Source organism: Phyllopteryx taeniolatus, chromosome 2, assembly GCF_024500385.1.
Source record: "Phyllopteryx taeniolatus isolate TA_2022b chromosome 2, UOR_Ptae_1.2, whole genome shotgun sequence".
NCBI classification, from domain to species: Eukaryota; Metazoa; Chordata; class Actinopteri; order Syngnathiformes; family Syngnathidae; genus Phyllopteryx; species Phyllopteryx taeniolatus.
The window spans coordinates 14,955,058-14,982,582 of NC_084503.1; the positions used below are offsets into that span (position 1 = coordinate 14,955,058).

Sequence of the window (27,525 nt, forward strand, 5' to 3'; positions counted from 1 at the left end):
ATGTCAAGTTAATTTGGAACCGCCTTGATCCACGCTCCTCTGAGAGCCTGGTTATGAGAACAACCGGAGCGAGCAGTGACAAATATTTGGCGAAATGAAGCGTCATTCTTGTTTATTTTCAAGTGGATTTAAAATAAAGTCAAAGATGATCAACACTGTAGACCGGGGTTATCAAACTCACTCCACCTCCCACGCTCAGGGGCGGGTAGTGGGTGCTGGGGGCGGGGGAGGCGTAGTTTGTGCTGCGGGTCTGGGAGGGATGGCCCTCGCCCTCTTCGTCGATGGTTGTCCGGCCTAATGGGCCCGACCTGCAGGAGCCATGCCTCCTATTCACTCACTTAGCACACACTCACACCATCCATCCATTTTCTGAGCCGCTTCTCCTCACTAGGGTCGAGGGCGTGCTGGAGCCTGTCTCAGCTATCATCGGGCAGGAGGCGGGGTACACCCTGAAGCCAATCGCAAGGCACATATAAACAAACAACCATTCACACTCACATTCACACCTACGGGCAATTTAGAGTTGTCAATTAACCTACCATGCATGTTTTTGGGATGTGGGAGGAAACCAGAGTTCCCGGAGAAAACCCATGCAGGCACGGGGAGAACATGCAAACTCCACACAGGCGGGGCGTGTGGAGCGGTGGGTGGGGTGGGGGTGTTGGCTGTGGCCGTGGCATTGGGTCCCTGTGGCTCCCACCGGGTGGCCAGTTGTCGGGGCGCCTCGGTGGGGCCGGGGGACCGCCCTGGGTCCCTTGGTGTGGGACGTGTCCCGTCCACCGGGCTGCTCTCGGGGGGACACCTGCGCCTTATCCCGCCCCTCGATTGATTGTGTGGAGTCCTCAACCATCGCGGTGCGGCCACAGCAATTACAGGACACTTTTGTCAGTCTTTGTGCATGTAAAACGGTATCAAATCACTTGCATGTATCCACAGACACACACCCCTAGGACTCTTTCACTGGGTGTGGGGTCACGCACTTACTGCGACAAATAACTAATGAATATGCAAATCGCTTGTGTATCCCCTCACTTATACTCTTGTCCTGTAGACTTTTATAATTCACATAATTAATGCCACCACACTTCAGTTGTACAGTCGGGTTCACGACCCATGCTTCTTCTCCTGTCCTTGTCCTGTTCTATCTAGTCCAGTCCTTCCCTCACAGGGTGTAGCACTACAGCCCCATGCAACACTCATATTTAATGTTTCATTGTTGCAGATAATATAATGATTTACTTCTCTCATCCTGTTTACAATTAGTGCTTTGTCTTTTTTTTCTCTTTCCCTTCTAGAAACTTTGTTCTGTTCGACTGATCAAGTCTGATTCTCAATAAACCTCAATTATAATACCACAAGCGGAAGCCTAAAAACTCCACTGTGACACAGTAAAACTGTTCCGGCATGAAAGGGATACAGATTTTCCATTCTGCTTGACTTAACAGCCGAACAGGACAAAAAAAAAAAGTTTACATTGTTCGACAGCGCCTACCTGAGGAAAGGAGATGGAATAGGTGGTGGTAAATTTTATGCTAATTGTTTATTTTTTATCATTTACATGAGGTGGATCAAGCAGCAGTGGGGTTGTTCATGGCTGGTCATCTGCTGACTGGGAACCCACAAAAGTCGCACATGCACGCACCCACGCAAGCACACACGCACGCACACACACACACACACACAGACACAGACACACAGCAGTACATATTTCAAAGTTCATGCGTCTTCAATTTGAAAATACATGTGTAATGCTCTGTTCTGTGGTGTGTCAAATTTGCAAGACATTTTCTTTGGTCTGTTTTGCGGGACTTTAAAGAAAAAAAGTATATGCCAAGGGCATCCGACACTAAAATTATTGATTGTATTTCACTTCACCACCAAGCCGTTCAATTAAACTTTTAAACGTTTGTGTGGATCTGTGCATGCGGCTGACACAAACGCAAATTGTCTCTCTGCTCTGACATTGTTTTGTGCACAACCTATGTTTTTGGACCAGTTTATTGTTGAAATGAACCGCTGTCTTTGTATTATTGTGTCCCACAGACATCAGTGAAGATCTTCATCCTGAGCAGCAGGAGTGGAGCTCCAGGGTGGAGGAGGAGAAGCCAGAGCCCCCCCACATTAAAGAGGAAGAGGAGCCAGAAGCCCTAAATATGAAAGATGAAGAAGAGGATCTCAGCATTAGTCAGGAGGGAGATCAGCTTCAAGGTCTGGAGCAGGGGGAGGTCTCCAAGTTGCCATTTACAGTCGTGCCTGTTAAGAGTGAAGATGATGAAGAAGACGGTGCCGGAGACCGTTGTGGAGGCTCTCGAGCAGACAGCCTCTTAGCTCCACTCTCAGATAATGACGACCCAATGTCACACTCTCTTGACACTGATGATGATTACTCAGAAGGTTATAAGAGACGTCACATTAACAACACACGCTTCAAATGCTCGGAATGTGACCATACCTTTTATGACAGTAGTAATCTGAAAAGACACATGAGACGTCACACAGACTACACAGGCTTGAAATGCTCTCAGTGTGACAAAACGTTTTATGACACGTCAACCTTGAAACGGCACATGAGGGTCCACACCGGAGAGAAACCATTCAGTTGTTCATTTTGCGGCAAAAGATTCTCTCTCAAGTCAAACTTTGTAACACACACAAGAACACACACTGGAGAGAAGCCATATTCCTGTTCAGTCTGCAACACAAGTTTTAGTGTTAGTTCATTATTGGTCCAACACATGAGAACGCACACTGGGGAGAAACCTTTTTCATGTTCAGTTTGTGGTAAAAGATTCTCCCAAAAGGGAACTTTAATAACTCATTCAAGAACACACACTGGAGAGAAACCCTTCGCCTGCTCAGTTTGCGGCAGACAGTTCTCCCAAAAGGGACATTTTGTCAGGCACACGAAAAAACATACTGAAGAAAAAATGTTTACTTGTGCAGTCTGCAACGCAAGTCTAAGTAGTCATACAGTGTTAAACAAACACATGAGAACGCACTCTGAGAGACCCTACAGTTGCTCATTTTGTGGTCAAACATTCACTTTAAAGGTAAGTTTGATAAGGCACACACGAACACACACAGGTGAAAAACCTTTTGCCTGCTCAGTGTGCAGTAAAGTATTCTCTCAAAATACAAATTTGATGATACACACAAGAATACACACTGGCGAAAAACCTTTCATCTGCTCAGTCTGTAAAATAGGTTTTCGGGATCGTTCAATATTGGTTCAACACATGAGAACGCACACTGGTGAGAAACCTTTTACCTGCTCAGTCTGTGGCCAGACGTTCTCTCAAAGGGCAAATTTGACGAGACATAAAAGAAGACACAGTGGAAAAACAACATTTTTCTGCTCAGTTTGCAACACAACTTGCAGCGCGAGTTCAGGGTTGTGTGAACACATGAGCGGACACACTGAAGAGAGTACTTAATGTTAAGTTTGTTTTATCTTTGCACAGTAAAACAAACTGACTTCAATTAAACAACAATTGAAAGCATGATTTCTATTTGCAATATATACAGTGTATGATCTGCTCTGATTTGATTTGCTGTGATCTATTAACCGGAGTTATAATTCCCAAAAGTACATTCTTTCTGAATAGTCTCAGAATTTTTCACTGCATATTTTATTTAAATAAATAAATAAAAAACACACAAAATTTAATGGTGTCCTTTCTTATTTGTACAGTTACGCTTATGCTTATTACATATTTTACACTCTGCTGCATTGAAATACTCTACATGGGAGAAATAACCATGCAGTGAATGATAAGCAGCTCATGGATAATTTAACAACACAGTAATCCTACAGTATCTAATGAATCAATGTAATATCTGGTACTTTAAACTAATGTAGAACAAAATAACAAACCCATTTAGCAAGAAACATGAAATATACACACTTTAATTGCTTTACCTGGCTACATAAAGTGTTGCGACCGGCCAGATCTTGACCCTGGCTTTGAGTTCGACAACTGTTTTCAAGTGGTACGTAAAAGAATCACTGAATTAAATGTTCAAACTGCGCATGATGTAGCAGTTGCTTCTACCTTTTTTTTAAATTCTGTACAATACATTTGCATTTAATCATGTAAAAGTGTGACTGAAGCAATCTTGTGATAGCCAGATTCCCTTGTCGTGGGCCAACTCCTCTAGTTCCATTAGGGGAATACAAGGTGTTCCCAGGCCGGCCGTTCTACAAATCGGGTTTCCGCTGACCCAGCGGAAATCAGGTTTCCGCTGATCTCGGAAAAGCATTTTCAAAATCTGAATCTTAGGCCTTACATAGTTACAAATTAATCAACTATTGTGTTCCAAGTCTTAAATAATAGAAGACAGCTATTATAAGGATGTTGAAGTTAATTCATTTTTTTCAGACATACTGCAGTGCTATTATTCTGACCACGGTTGTAAATGGTAGAGAAAAATGACTCTTCCTGCATTTGCAACCTCAAGCCACAATGTTTTCCTTGTTATGTTGTTCACTGCTTCAAGGCAGGAGAGAGGAGAAACTAATCCAGATGGCCCATCCTCTGCAAATACAGTATTAAGTATTTAACGTCACCATTTTTCTCACTAAATATATTTCCTAAGGTGCTATTGACATTAAAATTTCACCAGATGTTGGGAACAACCCATGTAATCCATCCATGCAAAGAAAGTAAAACAAATAAGATCAGGAATTAAGTTGTGTGTAATAATGTGAAATGACAGGGAAAAAGTATTGAACACATGAAGAAAGGGAGTTGCAAAAAGGCATGGAAAGGCAACACCTAAAATCTACCAATATTCAAACAGCAATCCAGCCCCTTGTCAGTGCAAATGAATATCAGCTGGTTCAGTCCTAATTGATGGCCTATAAAAAGGTCTCATTGCCAAGTTGTTTCATGATGGGTAATTGCAAATAGCTCTCTCAAGACCGTTGCAAACTAATTGTTGCAAAACATAACGATGGCATTGATTACAGGTGCATATCTAAGCTTCTGAATGTTCCAGTGAGCACAGGTGGGGCCATAATAAGTGGAATAATCAGAAGAGTTGTCCAAGAGTTACGTACCACCTGTGGAGAGCTTCAAAAAGACCTGGAATTAGAAGGTACTGTTGTCACAAATAAAACAGTGAGTAATGTACTCCGCTGCAATGGCCTGTATCCACGCTCACGACACAAGACCCCATTGCTGGAAAAAAAAGCATGTCAAAGCTTGTTTAAAGTTTGCTGAACAACATTTGGAAAAGCCAGTTAATTACTGCGAGAATACGGTCAGATGAGAGCAAACTTGAACTGTTTGGATGCCATAATGCACACCACGTTTGGAGGAGAAATGGCACTGCACATCACCCTGATGAAAATGAAACGAGGGTGGACATTTCATCAGGATAATGATCCGAAACATACTGCAAAGGAAACTCTCAATTGGTTTCAAAGGGGGAAAAAAGCTGCTAGAATGGCCCAGCCAATCACCTGACTTGCATCCAAGCGAAAATCTATGGAAAGAACTGAAACTCAAGATCCATAAAAGAACCCCACGGAACCTTCAAGATTTGAAGACTGCTTGTGTGGAGGAATGGGCCAAAATAACACCAGCGCAATGCATGCGACTAGTTTCTCCATAGAGGAGGTGTCTTGAACCTGTCATTGCAAACAAAGGCTTTTGTACAAAGTAATAAATAAATACCAGTTGGCGGTTTCAATACTTGTTCCCTGTGTCATTTCACATTATTACACATAACTTAATTTCTGAGCTTGTTTGTTCTTTCTTTGTACAGTATGTATGGATTACTTGGGTTGTTCCCAACATCTGGTGAAATTTTCATGTCAATTGCACCTTTGGAAATATGTTTAGTGAAAAAATGGTGACGTGTTAAATACTTATTTATTTATCAGTGATGAGATTATAAGGCCACCAGGCTGGACACCCTGTACACCAGGATGGCAACTGTCATCGCAGATATCTCAGTAAGGCGTGCATACAAGCCGATGCAGGCCACAAAAATAACTGAGGTACGTGATTCTCGAGGAAATTCACACAAGTTTGTTGTTGTTTTTGGTAGTGTACAATAAAAAGACAGTTGCTCATTGTTCATTGAAAGTGATGTTTATTTTACGGGGTGGCGCTAGCTCATCTGTAAGGACTTGGGCTTTGGAACTGGAGGGTTACAGTTCAAGTACTGTTGCAGACGAAATCCAAAAATAGCAGCTGGTTGTTGGAAATATCCTAGCCTGCTTCCTGGCTGCCATTGAGGTGCCACTGAGCAAGTTCCCCTGTTCCCCAGCGCTCCTTTCTTTCTAACATCCCTGCATGTGTGATTAGGTTCTATGTATGTGGTGTGCAACATAAAACATATACTGGTACGTCTGGAGAAATGTTAGATCCAATTCCCAAAAGAGAGACAGACCGACATGGGACCATGTTTATGGTCTAAATGCATCACCAAAACGCAAAGACACATTGGTGTAAATGATCTATTCAGACAAAATATTTAAAATTCTCATTTCCCCCCACAAATGTATAGAAGTACATTTTGCCACTTATCCTTGTTTAGGTAGTAGATCACAGTCTGACCTTGGGCAAAAGGTGGTGTCACCCCTCATTAATTAAATATTTGAATGACTAGATATGTGTGTTTGAAAAACAAATGTAGATAAGACTGAGAACGTCTTTTTTAATGGTGAACTTGTTAAAAACATTTAATATCTCCATTATTTTACATATCCGGTACCATCAACGTTCGAATATGTTTTGACTCCTTTGGCGTTCCGTAATACGTATTCATAATGGCGATCAGTAGGCGCATGCGTAGTTTAGATTAGTGGCCACTCGGAATCGTTGACGTAAAGGTCACATAACAAAGTTAGCGAGATTGACCCGTGTTATTGAGTTCATTCATGACTGTTTTATAATTCTGCACACGAATCCACTTTGGCTGAGCGCCATTCAATCATGGCGTCCGGATAAACTGGTCGCAGTTGAAGTTTGTCCAGTAAGATTAGCTTGCTCGCTGCCAACAAAGGGACGCGGAAGTGTGTAAATACATCACGAAAGCAGAGATAAAGACTGTGTAGTGTTGCGATTGTGTTTTAACGTTGAATCCAGATACCGAGAGCATATCTTTGGTTGTTGAAGAAATATTTGTAGCGTTTGGAAAAACCTTGTCCAAAAAACAAACAAAACGAACGATAACGTATTTCCGCAGTTCTCAAAAAGCGTCAAGTCGTATTTCACATAGCAGGTTTGTAAACATCGTTAAATCACGTCGTTAAATGACTTTTATTTTCATCATTACCACTGCAGAGGGTCCTCGCTTTACGACGGCCATAAGCAGTTTGAGGTTGGGAACGGCGCGCAGCTAGATATTGCATTATTATTACAAAATTTGATTTACAACGTCGTTAACTGGGAACGCACTGTATTTCCGAAAAGGTTTTCTCCCTGAACGTCTTGTTTTTTAATGTCATTCTCATGAAGATGATACAATGCTTCGTTTTTCTAAGGACTCCAGGTTGACGTGACAGTTTCTATGGAATCTTTCCCACATGGATTTGTCAAAGAAATCTCTTCCTGTGTCAGGTTAGTGCTTCACAATAAACTCTCTGTTCAATCATACATTGTCTACAAGCCAACATGTCAGCAAGTGAGTTCAAATGTCTACATGAAGATGAACTTTCCTTTTTGTCTGTTTTGTTTTGTGCTTTACAGAGGCAACCAAACAATTATTAATTATAATCATGAAATGAAAGATAAAACAAAACAACATGACAAAACAATGTATATTATCAAGAAACATTTTCTGAGCCGCTTCTCACTAGGGTCGCGGGCGTGCTGGAGCCTATCCCAGCTGTCATCGGGCAGGAGGCGGGGTACACCCTGAACTGTTGCCAGCCAATCGCAGGGCACATACAAACAAACAACCGTTCGCACTCACATTCACACCCATGGGCAAGTTAGAGTTGTCAATCAACCTACCATGCATGTTTTTGGGATGTGGGAGGACACCGGAGTGCCCTGAGAAAACCCACACAGGCACGCGGAGAACATGCAAACTCCACACAGGCAGGGCCGGGGATTGAACCCCGCTCCTCAGAACTGTGAGGCAGACGCTCTAACCAGTCATTCACCGTGCCGCATTCCCAATGCCCAATACAACTGAATACAAAGACAAGATATTAAGTGTTCAAACTAATAACCTTTATTATTGTTGTTGGGTTTTTTTGGGGGGAAATATACACTCTTTTTGAATGTTTGCTACATGTTCCCAAAAAAGCTGGGACTGGTATTTTTACTACTGTGTTACATCACCTTTCAATAAGCATTTGGGAACTGAGGACACTAATTGTTGAAGCTTTGAAGGTGAAATTATTTCCCATTCTTGCGTGGTGGAAAACTTCAGTTGCTGAAAAATCCATGGTCTCTGTTATCGTATTTTGCGGTTCCTAATACGCTTCACATTTTTGATGTGAAACAGGTATGGATTGCTGGCAAGCCAGTCTCGTACTTGCACTCTTTTACTACGAAGCCATAGGAAAAGCTGTTGGAACACGTAGACATTGTGGCTTGGCATTGGCTTGCTGAAATAAGCAGGTACGTCCATGTAAAAGACATTGCTTGGATGGCAGCATATCTGGCTCCAAAACCTCTATGTACCTTTCAGCATCAACGTTTCCCAAAGTTACCCATGCCATGGGCATGGAACACCCCTCACCCCCACATACCCTCACAGATGCTGGCTTTTGAACTATGCGCTGATAACAATCCGGATAGTCCTTTTCCTCTTTGGCCCGGAGGACATGATGCCCCGATAATTTAAAAAAACATTTTGATTTCCAAAAACAACTTGAAATGTAGACATGTCAGACCACAGCACACTTTTCCACTTTGCGTCAGTCCATCTCAGATGAGCTCGGGCCCAGAGAGGCTAGCGGCATTTCCGTTTGATATATGGTTTTCACTTTGTATGGTAGAGTTTTAACTTGCATTTGTAGATGTAGCGACGAATTGTGTTAACTGTCAATGGTTTTCTGAAGTGTTCATGAGCCCATGTGGCAAAATCCTTTACACAATGATACCGTTTTTTAAAGTCAACTCCGATTGCAATGACACGTTTGGTATATATGATCTCTTCCGACTTGAGTAATATAACAATAAGATACAACTTTCGATAATCATTTCCAGATTTACATACTTTTGCAAAATGTAATTTCAACATAGGCCGCCATTGTGTTTTCGTCACAGTGCATTCTGGGTAGTGACGTCAAATGGGGATGTGCCCGACGCCTGGGGTTTTTAGCAGTAGCCACAGTAGCAACCCCTGGCAGCGATGAACGCTATTCAGCCATTTCAGTTCGAGCCAGAGTGTGATCAGGGAAATGAGGAGACAGAGGAAGAAACAAGAAATGAGGATGAAGATGACGTGTGTGAAGAAACTCGAGTTGGTCATATTCTGTGGTGTATTTGTAGCTACTGCTAAAGTGAGCTGATCAAGGTACGCGGCCAGCGCCTCCTGTCTTTCGTGTCTTTTTGCTCGGCTTTCGCTTGTCACACGCGTCCGTCTAGGCTCCTTGTGTGGAAAGATAGTCGGCACTGCATTGGATTTAAGCCATCGTTTATACCCAGACACACTGGTGAGCTCTCTCATGAGCTGGGGGCGATCAAAGGCTTCGAAACACCCTGGGCTAAAGTGATGAGAGGGTGCGCCCATATGAGAAAACCTTGTGTCTTTGTAGCATATTCAATTGAATAAAAGGATTTGCAAATCATTATATTGTTTTTTTTTGTATGTTTTACAAAACAAACAAACTTCATTGGAATTGGGATTTGTATTCACATAGGTAATTATCAACATAATAATTTGGGATGGGTGTCAATTACTCACAGTTTTTCGCTATTTGCGGCGGGTCTTGCCACTTTCACTATAGTTGATTTTATTGACTCATGTCAGTTTTCCAAATCCTGTGTGGTTTTGTATCCTGCAGATGTCGGTGAAAAAGATTTTCATCCTGAGCAACAGGAGTGGCGCTTCAGAATGGACCAGCAGGAGCCAGAGCCCCTCTATATTAAAGAGGAGGAGCCAGACCCCACCTACATTAAAGAAGAAGAGGAAGCAATGTGGCACAGTGAGAAGGGAGAGCGTCTTCAAGAGCTGGAGTTTCCAGTTATTCGCGACATTGTGAAGACTGAAAGTGATGAAGACACAGGTCAGCGGTCACAGTGTCATCCCAGTAAAAGTGAGGAGACCAGAGGGGCTGAGCTTCCAAGCAGAATCTCAAGTCAACACAAGACAACAGAAAGCGATGGAGACCACAGTGGAGAATCGCAAGCAGACCGCTGGTTAGCTCCACTATCAGATAGTGACAACACAACGTCACACTCACCTGAAACTGAGGATGAAAACTCAAAAGTTGATATGGCATGTCACACTGACAACAAACATGTAAAATGTCCCCACTGTGACAAAACTTTTGGTAACAAGAAAAATCTGACAAGACACATGAAGTGTCATACGGGAGAAAAACCATTCAGTTGCACAGTTTGTAGTAAAAGCTTCTCTATAAAGGGAAGTTTGATAGCACACATAAGAACACACACAGGAGAGAAACCATTCCTCTGCTCAGTATGTGGTAAAAGTTTCTCCATCAGGGGAAATTTGTTGATACACACTAGAACGCACACTGGCGAGAGACCATTTACATGCCCAATCTGCAACACGAGTTTTGGAGTTCACGCAGTATTAATTAAACACATAAGAACGCACACAGGAGAGAGACCCTTTGCCTGCTCAGTTTGTGGTAAAAGATTCACTGATAATTCACATTTGATAACACACATCCGATCACACACTGGTGAAAAACCATTTTCCTGCTCAATCTGCAACACAAGTTTTAGTGATCGTTCAGGATTAGTTAAACACACAAGAACACACACTGGGGAAAAACCTTTTACCTGCTCATTTTGTGAGAAGAGATTCTCTATAAAAGGACATTGGAAAACACATGAAAGAATCCACACAGGGGAAAAACCCTTTTCCTGTACCATGTGCAACAAAAGCTTTTGTGATCGTTCAGCATTTGTCCGTCACATGAGAACACACACTGGTGAGAAAGTGTTCAGTTGCAGTCTGTGCGAAGAAAGATTCTCCTACAAGTATCAGGTGGACAAACACAAGTGTGTTGGGGAGAACACTCATAAAGCTGCAGGACTTTGAATAAAGTGAAGAATTGGACTCCCTTTGACACCAGTGCTATCAATGCTGTGTGCGTGTGCGCGCTCGTGCCAGCGACTGCTGCTACTTTTTGCCAAGCTGCACACAAGTTTGCTAGATGTTGTTAAATCCGCTTACCATGAATTGTATATTTAGTTGGCGATAAAAAAAAAATTAAAAACTGCCCAATTTTTCATATTTCAATTCAAAGCACAGATAAAAAATACGGGGGGGGGGAAAAGAAACCGGCCATGGGGGTAAATTTCCATCCATCCATTTTCTACACCGCTTATCCTCACTAGGGTTGTGGTTATACTGGAGCCTATCCCAGCTAAAACCCACCGTGCATGAGGCGGGGTACACCCTGAACTGGTCGCCAGCCAATCGCAGGGCACATATAAACAAATGACCATTCGCACTCATTCACACCTACGGGCAATTTTGAATCTTCAATCAACCTACCACGCATGTTTTTGGGATGTGTGAGGAAACCGGAGTACCCGGGGAAAACCCATGCAGGCACGGGGAGAACATGCAAACTCCACATAGGCGGGGCTCGATGTGAACCCGGGTTCTGTGAGGCAGACGTGCTAACCAGTCGTCCAACGGGCCGCCCGGCTAAATTTAATTTTAATATTTAGTTGGTCAGATTTATGTGGCCCAGACGTTTCGGTAATTGGCGTGCATAGTAAACATACGTTAGCTTGTTAGACACCGAACTGCATTTATCTGCCAACAGCAGAACAGAAAGAAAAACATTCAGCACTGTTTTCTTGGGTACTGTTGCAGGAGTACACCAGATTTAAAAAAGAAAAGGTAAGTTAGTGCATTCTATCATTCATTAGCCTCAGACAGTTCGTCTTCATTGATGGATCGTGATTTGGACGGATTGTGGTGGCTGACAAGCTAATGTAGCCTTACTATTGAGCCAGTCGTTATCTATTAAATATTCAAATCAAATTAATTCCCGTGGCCCATTCTTCTATTTTTCTATCTGAAATGTGAAAAATCGTTTGATTAAAAAAATAAATAAAATCTGACACACTTTTTTTGATTGCCAGTTGAAAATTATCGAAGAAAACATAAAAGAATAGAATGTGTTTTCAGTCCTAGAAGCAGAAAAACTACCACCACCACACTTGGCCCAGTCGGCAGAACTCCAAGCGATCTACCAGGCATGTCAACTAGCGGAAGGTAAGACTGTAAACATGTACACAGACTCGGCCTATGTGCAGGGCACTGCTTACAGACATGGCTGCATGGCAAAGAACTGATTTCCTGACCACCACACTAGTGAAACACCACAATTTGCTTCTGGAATTGGCATACTCAGGAAAATTACTGAAAGCAGTCTCGCTCATCAAAGGAGCAGGGCACTCCAAAGCTGGAACATTTGAAGCACATGATAACGCCAGTGCTGATTTAGCAGCCAAGCAGGCTGCTGACTATGAAACCACGCCTAGGTCACAACTGGTGTGTAAAATACTGGACAATTCACAAACACAAAGAGGATCAGCACAAAGGAACTCCCAAGAGGCAGCTGCCCCAATGGCAAAAAAAAACAGTTGAAAGCGAAAGGAGCAACCAAATCAGGGATAGATGGAATTTGGAGATCGTGGGACGGGAAAAAAGTGGCCCCTTGTGGTTTACTACAAATTTTACATTTAGAAAAAATCTGACTCTACCAATCTGTTCAGTGTTGGCGAAATTATTGAAAAGAACTGTGTCCAAACCATTGATCTGTCAACCCGCACTTCTGGCTCTCAATTGACCGTGTCTACAGCTGACGTATGGTGGTTCTGTGAAGGTCATGTTTTGTATGGGTTCCTTGCCCCAAATTGGGCCAGGAAGTGTGCCCTTGTCTCTCTTCTCTTGACCATACAGATAAACAATGTTCCAAAAAGTTGTCCATCCCGCTGGCCACCTTAAAGAAAAGGAAAAGGGCCATGGACCCCATGGCTGGGAGTCCGATCTACATCAATGCCATAGGAGTCCCGCGAGGCGTCCCAGATGAGTATAAATTAGTTGACTACATTTCAGCAGGTTTCGAGTTTATTTTCATATGGATAACACCCAAGAAAAACATAGATCGCATGAACTACATACATTATAATCAGAATCAGAATCATCTTTATTTTGCTAAGTATGTCAAAAAGCAAACAAGGAAATTGTCTCCGGTAGTTGGAGCCGCTCTAGTACGACAACAGACAGTCAATTGACAGAGAATACTTTTGAGACATAAAGACATTGACAAAAAAAACAGTCACTGAGCAATAAAGGGTTGCTAGTAATCTGGTAATGCTGGTACAATTTTATTTTGTTTGACAATTGTGCAAAAAGATGCAGAGTCCTCTAGCAATTAGAGCAGTTTGAATGACTAATATAGCAATAGTCCAGTGCAATGACCATTGTGCAAAGGGCGGCGAGACTTCAAGGAATGTATGGAGTTTAAAGTGACTAGTAGCGCGATAATCTGAGACAATGTCGATTTTGCAAATGTTGCAGATACTCCTGCGTAAGTGTGCAAGTGGTGCAGATGCTACTCTGGCATGAGTGGCCAGTATTGGTCAACAACAGATATGCAAATAGTGCAGCGTGGCGAGACTACTACGGTGAGTGCACGAGTAATGTATAATTGGCCTGACAGAAATGTGACAAAAAACTCAAGACAAAAAAAATTGGCAGCATGTTGCAATGGAATTGAAAGTTAGCTGTTTAAGAAGTTGATGGCAAGAGGGAAGAAGCTGTTGGATTGTCTGCTCGTTTTAGTTTGCATTGTTTGGTAGCGCCTACCTGAGGGAAGGAGCTGGAAGAGCTGGTGACCGGGATGTGGAGGGTCAGAGAGAATTTTGCACGCTCGTGTCTTAGTTCTGGCAGCGTGCAAGTCCCCAAGGCTGGGTAGGGGTGCACCGACAATCTTTTCAGCAGGTTGAATTTTACATGCGATGTCTTCGAGTTAAATGGACTGCACTTATATATCTACACTATCACAGTACCCAAAGCGCTTTACAAAGCCTCACATTCACCCATTCACACACCAATGGGCGGCTGCTGCCAAGGACACTTCAACATGCGAACACTCAGAGCCGGGATTCGAACCAGCTACCATTCGGTCACTGAACGACCCGCTCTACCTACTGATCCACAGCCGCACCAACTTGTGCGGTGCATACCCAACTGATTGCCACCTCGTTAGTTTTCCATCAGACCAGGCTGGCACTCGACTCCTTATTGGCAGAAAGAGGAAGTGTTTGGAAGCATGTTTGGCGAAAGCTGCTGCACATTCATTCCCAATAATACAGCCCCAGATAGGAGCTTCACCAAAACTCCTAACGGTCTGGGAGCCTTAGCCAACAAACTTAAAGAACAAATGGGGACTAACCCTTTCAATTATCTAATAGAAAGATGGTTTAGCAAATGGAAAGGGGGAATTGGTCGTTTGATCATCTCAATTGGCACTATTCTGGTTTTTTTTTGTGTTTTGTGTTTGAACGCCTACCAGTTCACGTCTCTGAATCTTCGGACTATGGTGGTTACAGTGAATTTGTTTAGGTTGGACTGCATTACCGCTTCCTTCGTTTTCAAAACGTGGCCAGGAATATGGTCTACGAAAGTTGCCTGTACTTCATATGAAATATTAAATTGTTCTTATACCTCCTCACTCCACTTCTGCCTCTGGTTGTCTCTATCAGAAGGCCAACCTTATTTCCATATTAAAATATTTTGGGCTGTTTCTAATGAAACATTCTAATTTCTTGGAGATGGTAAAATTTGTGTTTTCATGAGCTGTTAGCTAAAATCATTCAAGTAGTAACAAATCATAAAATATTTTACTCTGTGTGGTGAATCAGGTGAAATAGTTTACTGGTATGAGTTTTCAACTACAGAAATACATGACGTTTTCTAATTGTAATTATTGAAATGCACCTGTATATGTTTTGTGACACTAGTTCTGGAACCTTTCTCGGACACCTCATGATACAAATTGAAATCAGTATATTTTCTGGGTTGTTCATAGAGTCAGCTCTGTCTATTTAACCTCATGCTTTGCACGGACAGCAAGTCGAGCTCACGTCACATATTCCGTCGCCAAGTAATTAGGAATCCCACGCGCGTTCCTGGCAAAACACGCCCCGCTGCATCGTGATTGGTTCCGGCATCGCGGGAAGGACAAGTTACGCAGATGTAACTAGATGACTATCTCGAATATAAGTCACTGTTGTACGAAATAGAAACAAATACATGTTTTATGCCAGAGGGTTTAGGGGTAGTCCCCCCACGTAGTTGGGCGTGTATACCGGTATACAGCAGCCAATCATAGTGCAGCGTTGCGTGTCACGAAGCCAGTAATATTGGAGCAGGGCGTGTCCTGCCAGAAACGTGAGATTCCAAATTCTACGTGGCCGCCATTTTGTAGTTGAGCATAACGAGGAGCTCGAGCCAACGACTGTTCAGCGGCACTGAGTTGGTTCCGTAATTTTCGGCGAAATCGTATAGAAAAATATCTGCACTTAAGAATACCGAAGAAATGCTGCGTCATCGATGTTTCGCCAGCAAGACAAAGAAGCCGGAGAGGAAGTTTGACATCACCCCAAAAGAAGAAGTGGTTGTCATTGGCCGTCATTGGCCGCCCCGAAATCAAGTTGTAGGTCACCACACATCAAGTCTTCTTGCTTGCTTGATGGTCTGTGGTTAGTATGTCCTCCTCGTCCTTGTTATCGAGAAATCGTTCAGGGAAGCTTATTGTTCAACCAAATGGATTTTTATCTGATGAAAATAACCTCGTGGCTGACATGTACTCGTGTAGCTCATGCTAATGCTAACCCAAGTGAGAAAAGTCTTCACGTGAGAACATTTTCGAAGTGTTGATGTCGAAATGTTGTTTGAATGACATATTGTACGGTAAACTAATACCCCCTGACCCCTGCAGTTGTCCACATGCTATTTGAACACGTGGACATCTCTAATGGCGGATGACTACCTCTACATTTACCTGTAAGTGTCAATTACAATGAAAAATCTGAATAGAACGTTGATGTAGTATGACTCTACTTTGACCTGATGGATACGTGTGGACCTTGGGTGCTGCATCTTTGACAGCCTGGGCTTTCTTTTGCTGTGAAAGATTCTGGGTTTTATTATTTCAGATGCAACAGTAACTGTCCCCGCGCTTTCTGCACGCCCGCCTCATGGTGTCTCGGATTGAATAGGGGACTACATACGAAATGTGATACCGCAGAATGTTTGTATCAATCTTTTTTGATCAAAATGTCACCATCACGTCTTCTTTTTTTGCCCTGTGTTAAAGACTGGAAATGGGAGGATTTGTGTCCCATCAGCTGTGGAAATTTTACACCATGATGGAGAAAGTCGAGTTGTGCACATGCCATTTGAATACCTGACATACCTGATGGCGGATGACTGCATATGCATTTAGCTGTAAGTGTCAATAACAACGAAGCTCTGAGCAGGCGTGGGTGTCAAACTTATGTTTGTTCGTGGACCACATTCACCCCAATTTGATCTCAACCAGTATATTTGTGGCTCAATAAGCTATGAATAACTATTGCAAAATGTTCCTGTTGTTCTGGTGGAAATAATTTCAAGTACATTTGGGAAATATTCACATTCATTGATTTTTATATTTTTGAAAATCAAAGTGGATCTATACATGTACCGTTTAGAAAACAAATCTGTTAAGCTCTAGAAATCATTTGAATTTTACATAAATTTCTACATCTATCTGGAAGTCTTGACAACCTCAACTGACTCAGCGTACCATACATATAGTTATAACTATTCAGAAATAGTTTGTAGTTATCTGCAAATCTCCCAAATGTTACGGAACATCCATATTTTGTGACGTAAATCACTGAGAATTGACTCGTTACGGTCATAACACTGATTGTTACGGAGACTGTGTGTGTGCGTGGACACACAGTCTTGCAGTGATTATATTGGCCCTCTGCAGCACAGCGTAGAAGGAGGGACTTCTTTGTCCCCTAAACTTGTGCGGGGTTTCAGACAATGAAAACAAGATGTGAAAAAATTTTGCTTTTGTTGCTCTGAAAAAGTATTTGCCCCCATTTTGCATAGTTTCCCAACTTTCATCAAACAAATGAAGTTAAAATGCTGTTTTTAAATGATTTAATTTATTAAGGGAAAACAATATTCAAAGTTACCCGGTCCTATGTGAAAAAGTAATTACCCTCGTTAAATAATGAATTAATTGTGGCTAATGACAATTTTTGGTTAATTTTCACTGATCACACCCAAGCCTGATTACCTCCAGACCCGTTCAATCAAGAAATCCTTTAAACAAAATCAAGTCGGGGAAAAAAGGTCTAAAAAAGCTGCAATGAAATGACACTATGCAAAGAAATTCCAGAACAGTCGAGAAGTAAAGTAATTGATCTGATTTAAAATGCAGTGGCATGACCTTAAAATGGCCGTTCTGGTACTTTGATTCAAGCTGCCATTACAAGGTTGATGTCATAAAAACATTAAAATATTGAAGCCATAATTTATTAATGATTATGACTGTCCCACAGTAATGTTCTTGACAAAATTTAGAAAATATGGAAATTCAGACAAATTGTTCTGGAAGTGAATTTTTATAGGTTGGCAGCTCTGTATATGCCTACCTTGTACACATGGACAAAATTGTTGCTACCCCTATGTCAATGAAATAAAATCCCACAGTGGTCACAGTTAAGTACGCTTACTCTCTCTACTTTAACGTGGTGGTAAGTGTGGATCTTAGCTGCATCTTTGACAGCCTGGGCTCTCTTCATTGTGGGAGATTCTAGGTTTTATTAGTTCAGATGCAACATTAACTGTCCCTGCGCTTTCTGGACACCTGTCAGGTGGTGTCTTGGATTGAATAGGGGAAGATAATAATGTAATATAGAAGAATGCTTATCAAGCTCCTTTGATTGAAATGCCGACATCATATCTTTTTGCCCAGTGTTAAAGAAGAGGCTAAACAGGATGAATCGTACCCCATCAGATGTGGAAGTCTTCCAGTCATGTTGAAGACAGTCGACGTCTCACCCAACATACGAGGAGCCGCCATGTTGGTCTGAGGGAAAACAAATGTTTTAGAAGGTTGCAATTTGTGGGTACCACTGATGATATACTTTTACTAACTCTGATCAGGTCTGGTCCATAATATATATCAGTGATACTTATAGATGTGCATTTTGGAAACAATAGGATTATTAGTGGTCCTTTGACCTGTTGACAAGTTTAACTTTTGAAGCTTACTATAAGATGGATGAGTCAAATTGCACCCAGGAAAAGAGAGAATCCTGTCGTGTGAATGCTTTCCCCTACATCAATATGGCGGCTACTTGTTTACATTGGACACTCCTCAATGAGGCTTGATTGACCAATTCCACTTCAGTTCCCATCAGGTCAGTGCTGGTTGTGTTCCCAGTTGGGGCATGCTTCAAAATGCATCCACTGATAGGCCTGAAGCAAGCTGCCTTGGCTTCAAGGTTTGCAAATAGATGCTAAACTTAACTTTCCTCTTGCTTTCTGACTGCTACTTTAACTTGGCAGCCCAGGTTGAATTGGGGAATACACCTTACGCTTTCTCTGGTCTCTCTTGGAACATTTGTGACATCTGGAGTTTCATTTGTGTGTTTTGCTCACTTTGTCTTTATTTGTGTAGACTGTGCTTGCAGTCAGCACATCTAAAGTCAGTTCAAACATTGCAGTTGGGGCAGAATCCGTGTTGGGAAAGTACATTTTCTTCACAAAGTAGTTCAAAGTTCAGTTCACCGTGTGTGTGTGCGAGAGAGAGAGTCCCCTCCAAAAGTATTTAATTGGAAAGGTCAATTCCTTTTTTTGTTGTATACTGAAGGCATTTAGATATTAGATCAAAAGATGAATATGACACATAATTTCAGAATTCCATCTTTTATTTAATGGTATTTACATCTCGGAATCAGAATAGTATGCCGACGGCCATTTGACAGATAATACTTTTCTATATATATCTATCTATATATATATAGATGGATAGATAGAGATATATATATATCTATATATATATATAGATATATCTATAGATACATCTATATATATATATCTATATATATATATAGATATATCTATAGATACATCTATCTATAGATATATATCTATAGTTCAGTTAGTTCAATGGTTATTCATAGTTTTTCTTTCAGGAGGCGCATGTCTTATGGCAGGACAAAGCTGATGTTACCTGCGGCAGCATCCCAACTCCTCTGCTGGCAAAACTGCCGAAACCTAATTTTGCAACTGTAGTGTGCATGCAACCCAATATATTCAAAATGAGAGGGCTGTTTGGTCGAGGAAGGATGCCATGTCATATTTGAACATTTGTTAACTAACAAGTCCAATAAATTATATACTAGCTTACTGTGAATCAAATATCCACACGAATGTGTGTTCTGTCAGAAATCATGTTTTGTGATTGTTGTTGGATTGAAAGCAGTGTCTTTAGACCATTTGAAGGGCATGTAGGACTGCATCAGAACAATGTTTCTTACTGAAGGTAGAGTTAAATAACGAAAGATGAGAAACTTGTTGTAGATTTTATTATGAAGAAAAACCAAATCTTTGTGAAATGCAATTAAAAGCATATTTATTGAAGTACGACATTGAAAGTTGTAGTTAAAAAAAAATCGAATTTAAGCAATGGTTGTAGATTAAACCAAATTAAAAAAAAAAAAAAAAAGCCATAAAAACATCATGAGACACTAAATATACCTTTATCTAAATATGCTATTAAAAGCGTTTTTTTTCCCTCAACATGAAACAATCCACAAACAGACCATGGGCATTTACATGGTTTGTTCAGCACAAACCTCAAGCGCACACTTGAAAGCTCAAAACCTCTTCCAGTGAACTCAACTCCCTTGTAGTGGTCCCACCATCCACTGTGTTTGAGACAACACTCAGTGATTGGGATAGGCTTTATCCAACCAAACTCGTTAACTCGTCCTATTCGTCTGTTTTTTCCTCGCCTTGATAATGTCGATATTCAGGCTTTAGCTCCCAAGTGTTCTTGTGTGTTCCCTTAACATTGTAGATTCCAATGTCACGCAGGATTTCCTTCAAATAAATCTGTGAACAAGAGTCATTTTTAGAAAACATTGCCAACAGTATCTGTATATGAAAGAAATACTAAAACAGGACAAACATTACACTTCAGGGGAGTTGAATCTGGAAACATGAAATTTTAAGACTATTTTCCACAGGAATTGTGTTCGGTCTAAGAGCTGACAAATACAGTGGCAGAGACAGATCACAACAATTGCAAACGCCACAACACTTTAGGTACACCGGAAGTGACTGCGTGACTCCCTCACAATGTATAATTCGTCCGGGTTATCGGGGGCTCATATTGCCGACAGACTAAAAGGCTTCCCTTCCTTCATAAAGAAAAATTTGTTAAAAGATTATCCCAATTAAATTACAATTGGGATTCGAACTAAATACCTCAGTCTACCCATTTCATCAGAAGCTAATGAAACACATTTCAAAACCCAACTATCTATCCTTGTAATGACTGTTGAGGAAAGTTGAGCAAAAAGTGACTGAAGCAGGAAGTTGGAAAAGTACGTGAACGTAAGCTATTTTAGAGCTGTTACTTAAAGTAAGCACTATCGTATTGTAATAATCAATATTCCAACTTCGGTCATTATGCAATTTACAGGTAGTCCCGCGGTCAAGTCCGGTGTACCTAAAGTGTTGTGGTGTTTGCATTTGTTTTGTGTTAATGTTGTGGCGTTGGCAATTGTTGTGACCTATCAGCCACTGTAGATAAAAGACTCGAGTCATCTCACAGACTACGTGGGGCCTCAAACGAAAGATGGAACTGTTTGCAGGCTGTGCCCAAGTTTCTTTAAAAAAACAGAAGCATATGAATGAGTGATATTTAATCTCATGTCCACTCATATTTATCCAATTTATATTTCCTCAATGACAAATTATAAAGGTTTGATTGTATTGTGTACATTAACAGTTCATCTGGTACCAATGAAGCAATAATATTTGTTATTGTTTCAAAGCTCTGGGATACCAAAATGTCTCACCACAGGCTGTTTCGTAATGTCCACCAGGTCTTTGATGTTGTAGTATTGGTGCTTCTCAAAAGCAGAAAACAACATATCCAACACCTGCTGTTTGTCTGCTCTAGCTCTCTTGCCCTCCTCCTTCTTTTTCCTCTCATACTCCATCTGACAGACAAAGCAGATAAATACTTAATCCAAGCCTTAATTGTAATCCATGGCACATGCAGTAGTACCTGCTCAAATAGTGACATTCGTGATAAATACAGTATGAAAATATATACTCACCAGCCACAGAAGGTAAACCAGTAACATTTGTGATATACTTATATTAACATTGCTGCCTTCACAAAGACGGGAAACATTTTATCACAGGGATTGCATTGTCCATGGTGTGTGCTTGTGTGTGTGGAATGAGATATTTATTCTTACGTTGTATGCATGGTTAGCCACAGGTTTGTAGTTGTTGGTGACTGCTTTAGGCAACTGCTGTGACAGCCGGATAGGCTTGGTGGACTCTTCAATTTGTAACCTGTTTCAAGATCAACATGAACAACGTTTTTGTTATTGCAAAAATAAATAAAAAATCAGTTGACAAATGCAGTCTGAGCAAAATATTATTTTAACTGTGCTCTAAAATGATTCTCTGCTTTATTCATTTATTTTACTCATCTATTCCTATTGAATTTTATTGCATCTCCTATTTACTTTTAGTTTTGATCCTGCTCTATTGTTTAAAATATATATATATTTTTAAGACTTTTAAAGTTTTACGCCAGTGTCTCCTCATGGGAGCCTCCACGCCGGAGGTGTGTTCGATCTGCCAGCGGGGCTGCCATCCTGCAGCCTCCTGGAGCTGGGAGGGCTGGGGGTCTGCACAATGTAGGGAGTCCCAACCAGTCGTGGTGGTTTTTTGTGATGGCATCCTCTGCGGCTGTGAGCTGTGGCACCTCTCGGTGTGGGTGGGTCTCACAGGTTGTCTGTCCTTGCCTGGATACTTGGTGCATTGCCGTGTCATTATACTATCTCAATACTGATATTCAATACATGCTGTGTGTTTCTGCATTTATCTGTGGGGTTGGAAGAGGTGGGTCTTTGTATGCATCCTGCCATTTTGTTTTTATCTCCGTGAAGCACTTTGAGTTGGATTCCTTGTGTATGAAAATTACTATATAAATAAAATTTTATGTAAGTATAATATTAAGCACAAAGTAGTTGAAGCACCTTAAATTTGTCATTTTTTCATCAATTAAAAAGGTAATAGATGTTCTAAACTGAATTACTGAAGACAAACTACTCACCTCTTCAGCTTCATATAGCTGTCACTAACAGCTGGCCTGCAATCTGCTCTCTGCACCACCACTCCTTCCAAGGCAATTTTATCTGTGGGGGTGGGGGCAAATCACAACTTGGTATTTGGAATTTGTGTTTTGGCTTCATTGGCTTGAGAGAGCAAAAGATTAATCCCATCCTGGTTTAGCAAATTCAATTCTTCTTTTCAATTAAACAATTCGAGCTACACTTGTTGTCACAAGCTAACAATCACATCAAGACTCTATCCTTTGGTCACCAACAGTCCCATGGTACACCCCTTTTAAGCTTTATTTTACTTCACATACTGTAAATGTGAAATGCTTCTGCATGCGTTCCTGTTAACAACTTCAACTTTTGGTTTTACACAAACGTGAGATTCGTAAAATAAAATTGCATAGGCAAGGCCCACAAAATAAAAAATTCAGACCAAAAGCTTGACTTTCAATCAGCCCTATAATCCACGTCAAGTGTCTCGTATTTGAGCTTTGCATAGAAATATTTGAATCAAGAGGCCACCATGCTAGTTCGGGCCTTACATGAAAATGTATGTCGAGTTTGGGTGTTTGCATCTTTCAGGGCGTGTCACTTTACTGGTGAAAAGAAAATATCACTAGTTGGATTGTGTGTGATTCACCCAAAATGGTGAACTCACCTGTACCAGCCCCTGCCCCCGAACCTGAGCTGCCACCATCAGATCTCTCTTCTGACTGGCCTACAGGGGGGGAGGGAGGGATGGTAAAATAAAATAAAAAATAATATATATGTTTGGGGATGGAAAATAAGGGGACGAGAGGATCGGACAATCAGAGCCACTCCCAGGGTTGAGTTGCACACGCTTTGTCAAGGGGAAAATGAATGAAAGTCAACTCTGTTGAGCACATTAGCGTGCACACACCAGCAAAGCAAGCTTGCTCCCACAAGCAGTGAGCATAAAAACCCTGACCCAACACCACAAACAAACAACCACAACAGACGGTGCTGCTCAAGTACACAGAAATTACACAAGGCACATACACTCCGTGGCCACATTCATAGTACTGCAACATTTAATCGCAGCATTAAAAAAAGCAGCTGTTGTTGTTAGCAGTGTGCCGTAGAGCTGTCTTTTTGATATTAAAAGCTTTTTAATGAATTTTTATTACAGCTTGTTTTGAAATGCAGCTGTCCTGTGAGTGCACACTTACTAACACACACACAAAAGTGGTTGTACTCCTACTTTTCATGAGCAGAACTCAAAGTCCAAGGATGATTTCTCTCTGATATGGGTCAAGAATCTATCTAAATCTGTATTGGTGAGCACTTCCCCTTTAAACGAGGTAATCCAAAAGACTAATCTAGGATAGGTCCCCCCAAAAAATCTGCAAATAGGTGAATCTGCAACTATGCAGGGGAACACTGTAATGTGATTCAATCAACACTAGGACAATGTAGGGTTCCAATGTATATGATATTACAGTTACTGCAATGGTTGGGCTTTTATCCACTTTTATGTTATCTTTACTTCAAATTAGTGTACGTCATATACTAAAGGTGCTCATATTGATAAGCATTCAGTTATGGCCGTTGCAAATTATTTGTAAATTAATTACATGGATCACATGACAATGTTTTCACCTTTATATATATATATATATAAACACAGGCACATTAGACAACATCTTGATTAAAACTCTTGCAATGTTGCCTCAGCTGACTAGTACAAATAAATCAATACATATGGACCTTCAAAATAATTGCTCTGTTTTTTTTATTTAAATGTCCCTGTCTTTATTTAATTCCTGCAAGACAAAACTTTCACACAATTTGGGAGAAACCACCAAGAGGTCAGACGAGCGGCAAGCATGGCAGGAAATATCGCATGGAAAGGCAGCAAACAGGCACCTCCACCAAGTGACAATGGAAAAAAAAAAACTTAGCTCTGTGCTGTAGACCAAACAGTATTACCTCTCTGCATTTTACAAAGTAGAACAACCAGCATTCACAACTTAAGCTCAAAGAAGAAAAAAGATCACCTGATGACGTCTCTGTGAATACAGCCAATGTCTGACCTCCCACTGTCTGCATTGTCAATGGGTGTTCCCGAGGAGCAGACACTGTCTTGTCTTCTATACCGTCAATCACAGTCAACTCTTCATTTAATGTAAAAGACACCTGTAAAGTTACATAGCTGTTAAAATTACTTATTACTAATTAATAGCTTCCTTTCAGCATTTAACCAATTCATTACCTCAGCCAGACAGTTTACAGGGAGTGATGACTGAGATTAAGGCAATTTGAATAATCAAAAACACTGACAATATATTTTAGTTCTTACCTCTGGTTTGCCTTGGTTTCCTTTCCTTGAAAGAACAAACCAATTAACATGTTAATAAACTAGAACAACATACACTGTTACAATTTGGTAATAGCAAAACATTTTTCGATTTAATCTAACACAGCTTCAGCAGCAGAAACTACAGTATATTACCATTATCTCTAGGTGTCTCAAACTCCTTTTTGTCACGGGCCATATTGTAGTTATGGTTTCTGTCAGAGGGCCACTACGGCTGTAACTTGTCATATTATTATATGTATACAAAAAAGAAAATTGATGGATAACTAGTTTTTAAATCAGAAGTCAATGATAATGGCTTATTCAACGACTGTAAAAGAAGTGTAAAAAAGGGTTTTTGGTAACATAAAATGCTTGCAATATCTCAATATTATTTATGACATGACAATTTGAAATTTTGGTATATATTTTAGCGATAATTATGGCAGTCGACACACACGATCAAATGATGTGGCGGGCCGGATCTGGCCCGCCCCCGGGCCTTGAGTTCCTCATGTCACGAATCTCAAAACACAAAATGCAGTATCGCAGCAAGCTGTATTCTTCCTGTTGCAATGGTTTCACATACTTGGAGATTCTGAGTTTGCCAACTTCGCCTCTTCCTGTGGCTTTTGCCCATTGCTGAGAGAGGTACTTGGGCACCTGCGTTCACAAGGGATTTGTTTACTCGACTGGACACATTTTCAGACGATGACTCCCCGAGACACATACCACAATGGGACTTTACTGTTAACTATTTATTACCGAGACACATACAACATTGTGTTAAGGGTATTTCTGCAAACATGGTAAAACGTTAAGAATGTTAGTGTTGTTATGCGGCACAACACAACCGTTTCATCAAATGAGTAGAACTCTACTAGCCTCGACTAAATACAAAGGAAAAACGTGTAGCTTATTTATTTATTTTTTTAAATTGTTATCGTTTTGGTTCTGTTACAAATAACTCGATTGAAGTTGAACTTTATTTCGAAATATGACTGAAAGAAATCGTAATATTGTCGAGGGACTCGATTCAGCTGGCCCGTTGCGGCAGCTGCTAAACCAGGTTAGCTTTGGATTCATAACGTTTGACCGCGAATATTTGGAAAATACATATACATACTTTTACAAGCCAGACGCCCGTATTCAGTTTAGCACCGGTTAAATCAACGTCTCCAGCCTTCTCTGACATAATTTTTAAATTAAACCAAACTACTAACAAGCTATTTGTTCAAAGTGCCGGGCGCATGCGTACTGTAACACACGCGTACGGTGCCTTAGAAGGTACAAAAATGTTGACGTCAGTCGTTCAGATTTCGTTTAACGGTTTATTATTACTTGTAAATCTGTATTGCAAAGACCAAGTAAAAGAACTCTACCCACATAACGTCTTGATACTGTCCTTAGCTGGCCATCCCGTTGAATGTGCGAAATTATGGTGCCAATAACTTGAATGTGTTAAGACGACAAATCAGCCACCCACCGACTAACACGATATACATCAAGTAGAAATTATATTTTTGTTAAGGGTCATACGCCACTAATCGACGCTGCGGTCAATGAATATTTAAAATCAGTGATAGTGACAGTGAAATATACCAATTTCAGGGGATTTATATTTTGAAATGCCACATCAGATTTGGATGGGACGTCTTTTGTTGGAAACCTGGGGTGGTGTACTGTACCCCCAGAACTAGACCGGTAACAGATTTTTTTCATTCAGGAGTAATGACAGCAAAATATGCAGTTTTCATAACTTTTATTTTGAAATAAAATATCAGATCTTCATCAAACCTCTTTTAGTGGAGTTCTTGGTGGTCTGTCATCTGGATTTGTTTTGCGATACCAATGGGATTATGTTGGGGTGGCTTTGGCTCAGTAGGTAGAACATGTTCGAATCCCTGCTACGACTCTCCGCATGTCGAAGTGTCCTTGGGCAAGACACTGAACCCTAATTTGCTCCCAGTGGTCCTGGCAGTGCCTTGCATGGCAGCAGTCGCCTATTGGTTTATGAATGTGTGCGTGAATGTGAGGCTTTGTAAAGCGCTTTGGGCACTGTGATGATGTAGATAAAGCGCTATATAAGTGCATTCCATTTACCATTTATTTTCCCCAAGATATCAAATAAACTACATTTTCATCTCAAGATTCAAATTAACTTTGCTGGTTGCATTCCTTAACCGAAGAGCACTGATGTCCGTATTATTGGGAAGCTTTTATTTTGAAGGTGGCTTTCGCCGCAAGTTGGCGATCTATTACCCTAATGCCTAGTATGAACAAAATTAGGGGCGGCTGGCTTGACTGCTGCTTTACGAGTGGAGGCTGGCTTGACCGCAGTTAATTTTAGATGTCTGTTTCCGTCTCTACTGTAGTATATTATCATTCGTACTATCATCGACTGATGTGCCAGTTTGTCTTGTTGCTTTCTTAAATTACGCTTTTTTTTTTTTGGTCAGTCCTACTTTTGGTTATTAACATTTGATTTAATTTTTTTAATCCCTTCATTGTGGTTGTCCTATTTCTGTGCAAGTTATTTAATGACCAGTTTTCCATTTGAATAAAAAAATGAATTGTGAACTTTGCAGACTTATTGTACAGACCTGTAAAACAAAACTTTTCTAAAAATGTGATGAGAGC

At 41.0% G+C, this 27,525-nt stretch overlaps 3 protein-coding genes and 3 non-coding genes across 14 annotated transcripts in view; 5 read left to right on the plus strand and 1 right to left on the minus strand.

The window, feature by feature from the left end:
* LOC133472070 (gastrula zinc finger protein XlCGF57.1-like) overlaps nt 1-3,653 on the plus strand; it is a 4,153-nt gene extending 500 nt beyond the window's left edge. Inside the window, exon 2 of the mRNA XM_061762414.1 lies at nt 2,044-3,653. Coding sequence (XP_061618398.1) covers nt 2,044-3,434 — 1,391 coding nt within the window. The 3' untranslated portion in view covers nt 3,435-3,653. The remainder of the gene's footprint in view (nt 1-2,043) is intronic.
* A 3,138-nt stretch (nt 3,654-6,791) lies between these two features.
* LOC133472078 (gastrula zinc finger protein XlCGF17.1-like) lies at nt 6,792-19,934 on the plus strand. Of its 8 annotated transcripts, XM_061762458.1 has the most exons (9): nt 6,792-7,571; nt 9,974-10,328; nt 11,989-12,015; nt 12,307-12,393; nt 13,705-13,811; nt 16,130-16,194; nt 16,508-16,638; nt 18,167-18,614; nt 19,392-19,934. In XM_061762458.1, exons 1-6 carry the CDS (start codon nt 7,538-7,540, stop codon nt 16,174-16,176), a joined length of 657 nt encoding a protein of 218 aa, XP_061618442.1. In that variant the 5' UTR covers nt 6,792-7,537; the 3' UTR covers nt 16,177-16,194; nt 16,508-16,638; nt 18,167-18,614; nt 19,392-19,934. The 8 variants fall into 8 exon arrangements, 7 of the variants coding, with proteins under 7 accessions (XP_061618442.1, XP_061618433.1, XP_061618451.1 ...); XM_061762449.1 differs by having other exon boundaries at nt 18,167-19,934; XM_061762467.1 differs by lacking the exon at nt 11,989-12,015 and having other exon boundaries at nt 18,167-19,934.
* LOC133474541 (small nucleolar RNA SNORA31) lies at nt 16,285-16,421 on the plus strand. Its single transcript, XR_009787541.1, has one exon. It is a non-coding gene; the product is annotated as a small nucleolar RNA SNORA31 (small nucleolar RNA).
* Nucleotides 17,963-18,098, plus strand: LOC133474542 (small nucleolar RNA SNORA31). The gene has a single exon (XR_009787542.1). It is a non-coding gene; the product is annotated as a small nucleolar RNA SNORA31 (small nucleolar RNA).
* Nucleotides 18,655-18,788, plus strand: LOC133474540 (small nucleolar RNA SNORA31). The gene has a single exon (XR_009787540.1). It is a non-coding gene; the product is annotated as a small nucleolar RNA SNORA31 (small nucleolar RNA).
* On the minus strand, nt 19,766-27,402 carry LOC133472141 (general transcription factor IIF subunit 2-like). 2 transcript variants are annotated; one of them, XM_061762562.1, is made up of 9 exons: nt 26,012-27,402; nt 25,475-25,548; nt 24,889-24,913; nt 24,587-24,725; nt 23,227-23,286; nt 22,562-22,643; nt 21,693-21,792; nt 21,285-21,428; nt 19,766-20,313 (listed from the first exon to the last, which is right to left on the minus strand). In XM_061762562.1, the coding sequence occupies exons 1-9, from the start codon at nt 26,078-26,080 to the stop codon at nt 20,191-20,193; spliced, it is 816 nt and encodes a 271-aa protein (XP_061618546.1). In that variant the 5' UTR covers nt 26,081-27,402; the 3' UTR covers nt 19,766-20,190. The 2 variants fall into 2 exon arrangements, with proteins under 2 accessions (XP_061618546.1, XP_061618553.1); XM_061762569.1 differs by lacking the exon at nt 23,227-23,286.
* Between the last annotated feature and the right edge of the window lie 123 nt (nt 27,403-27,525).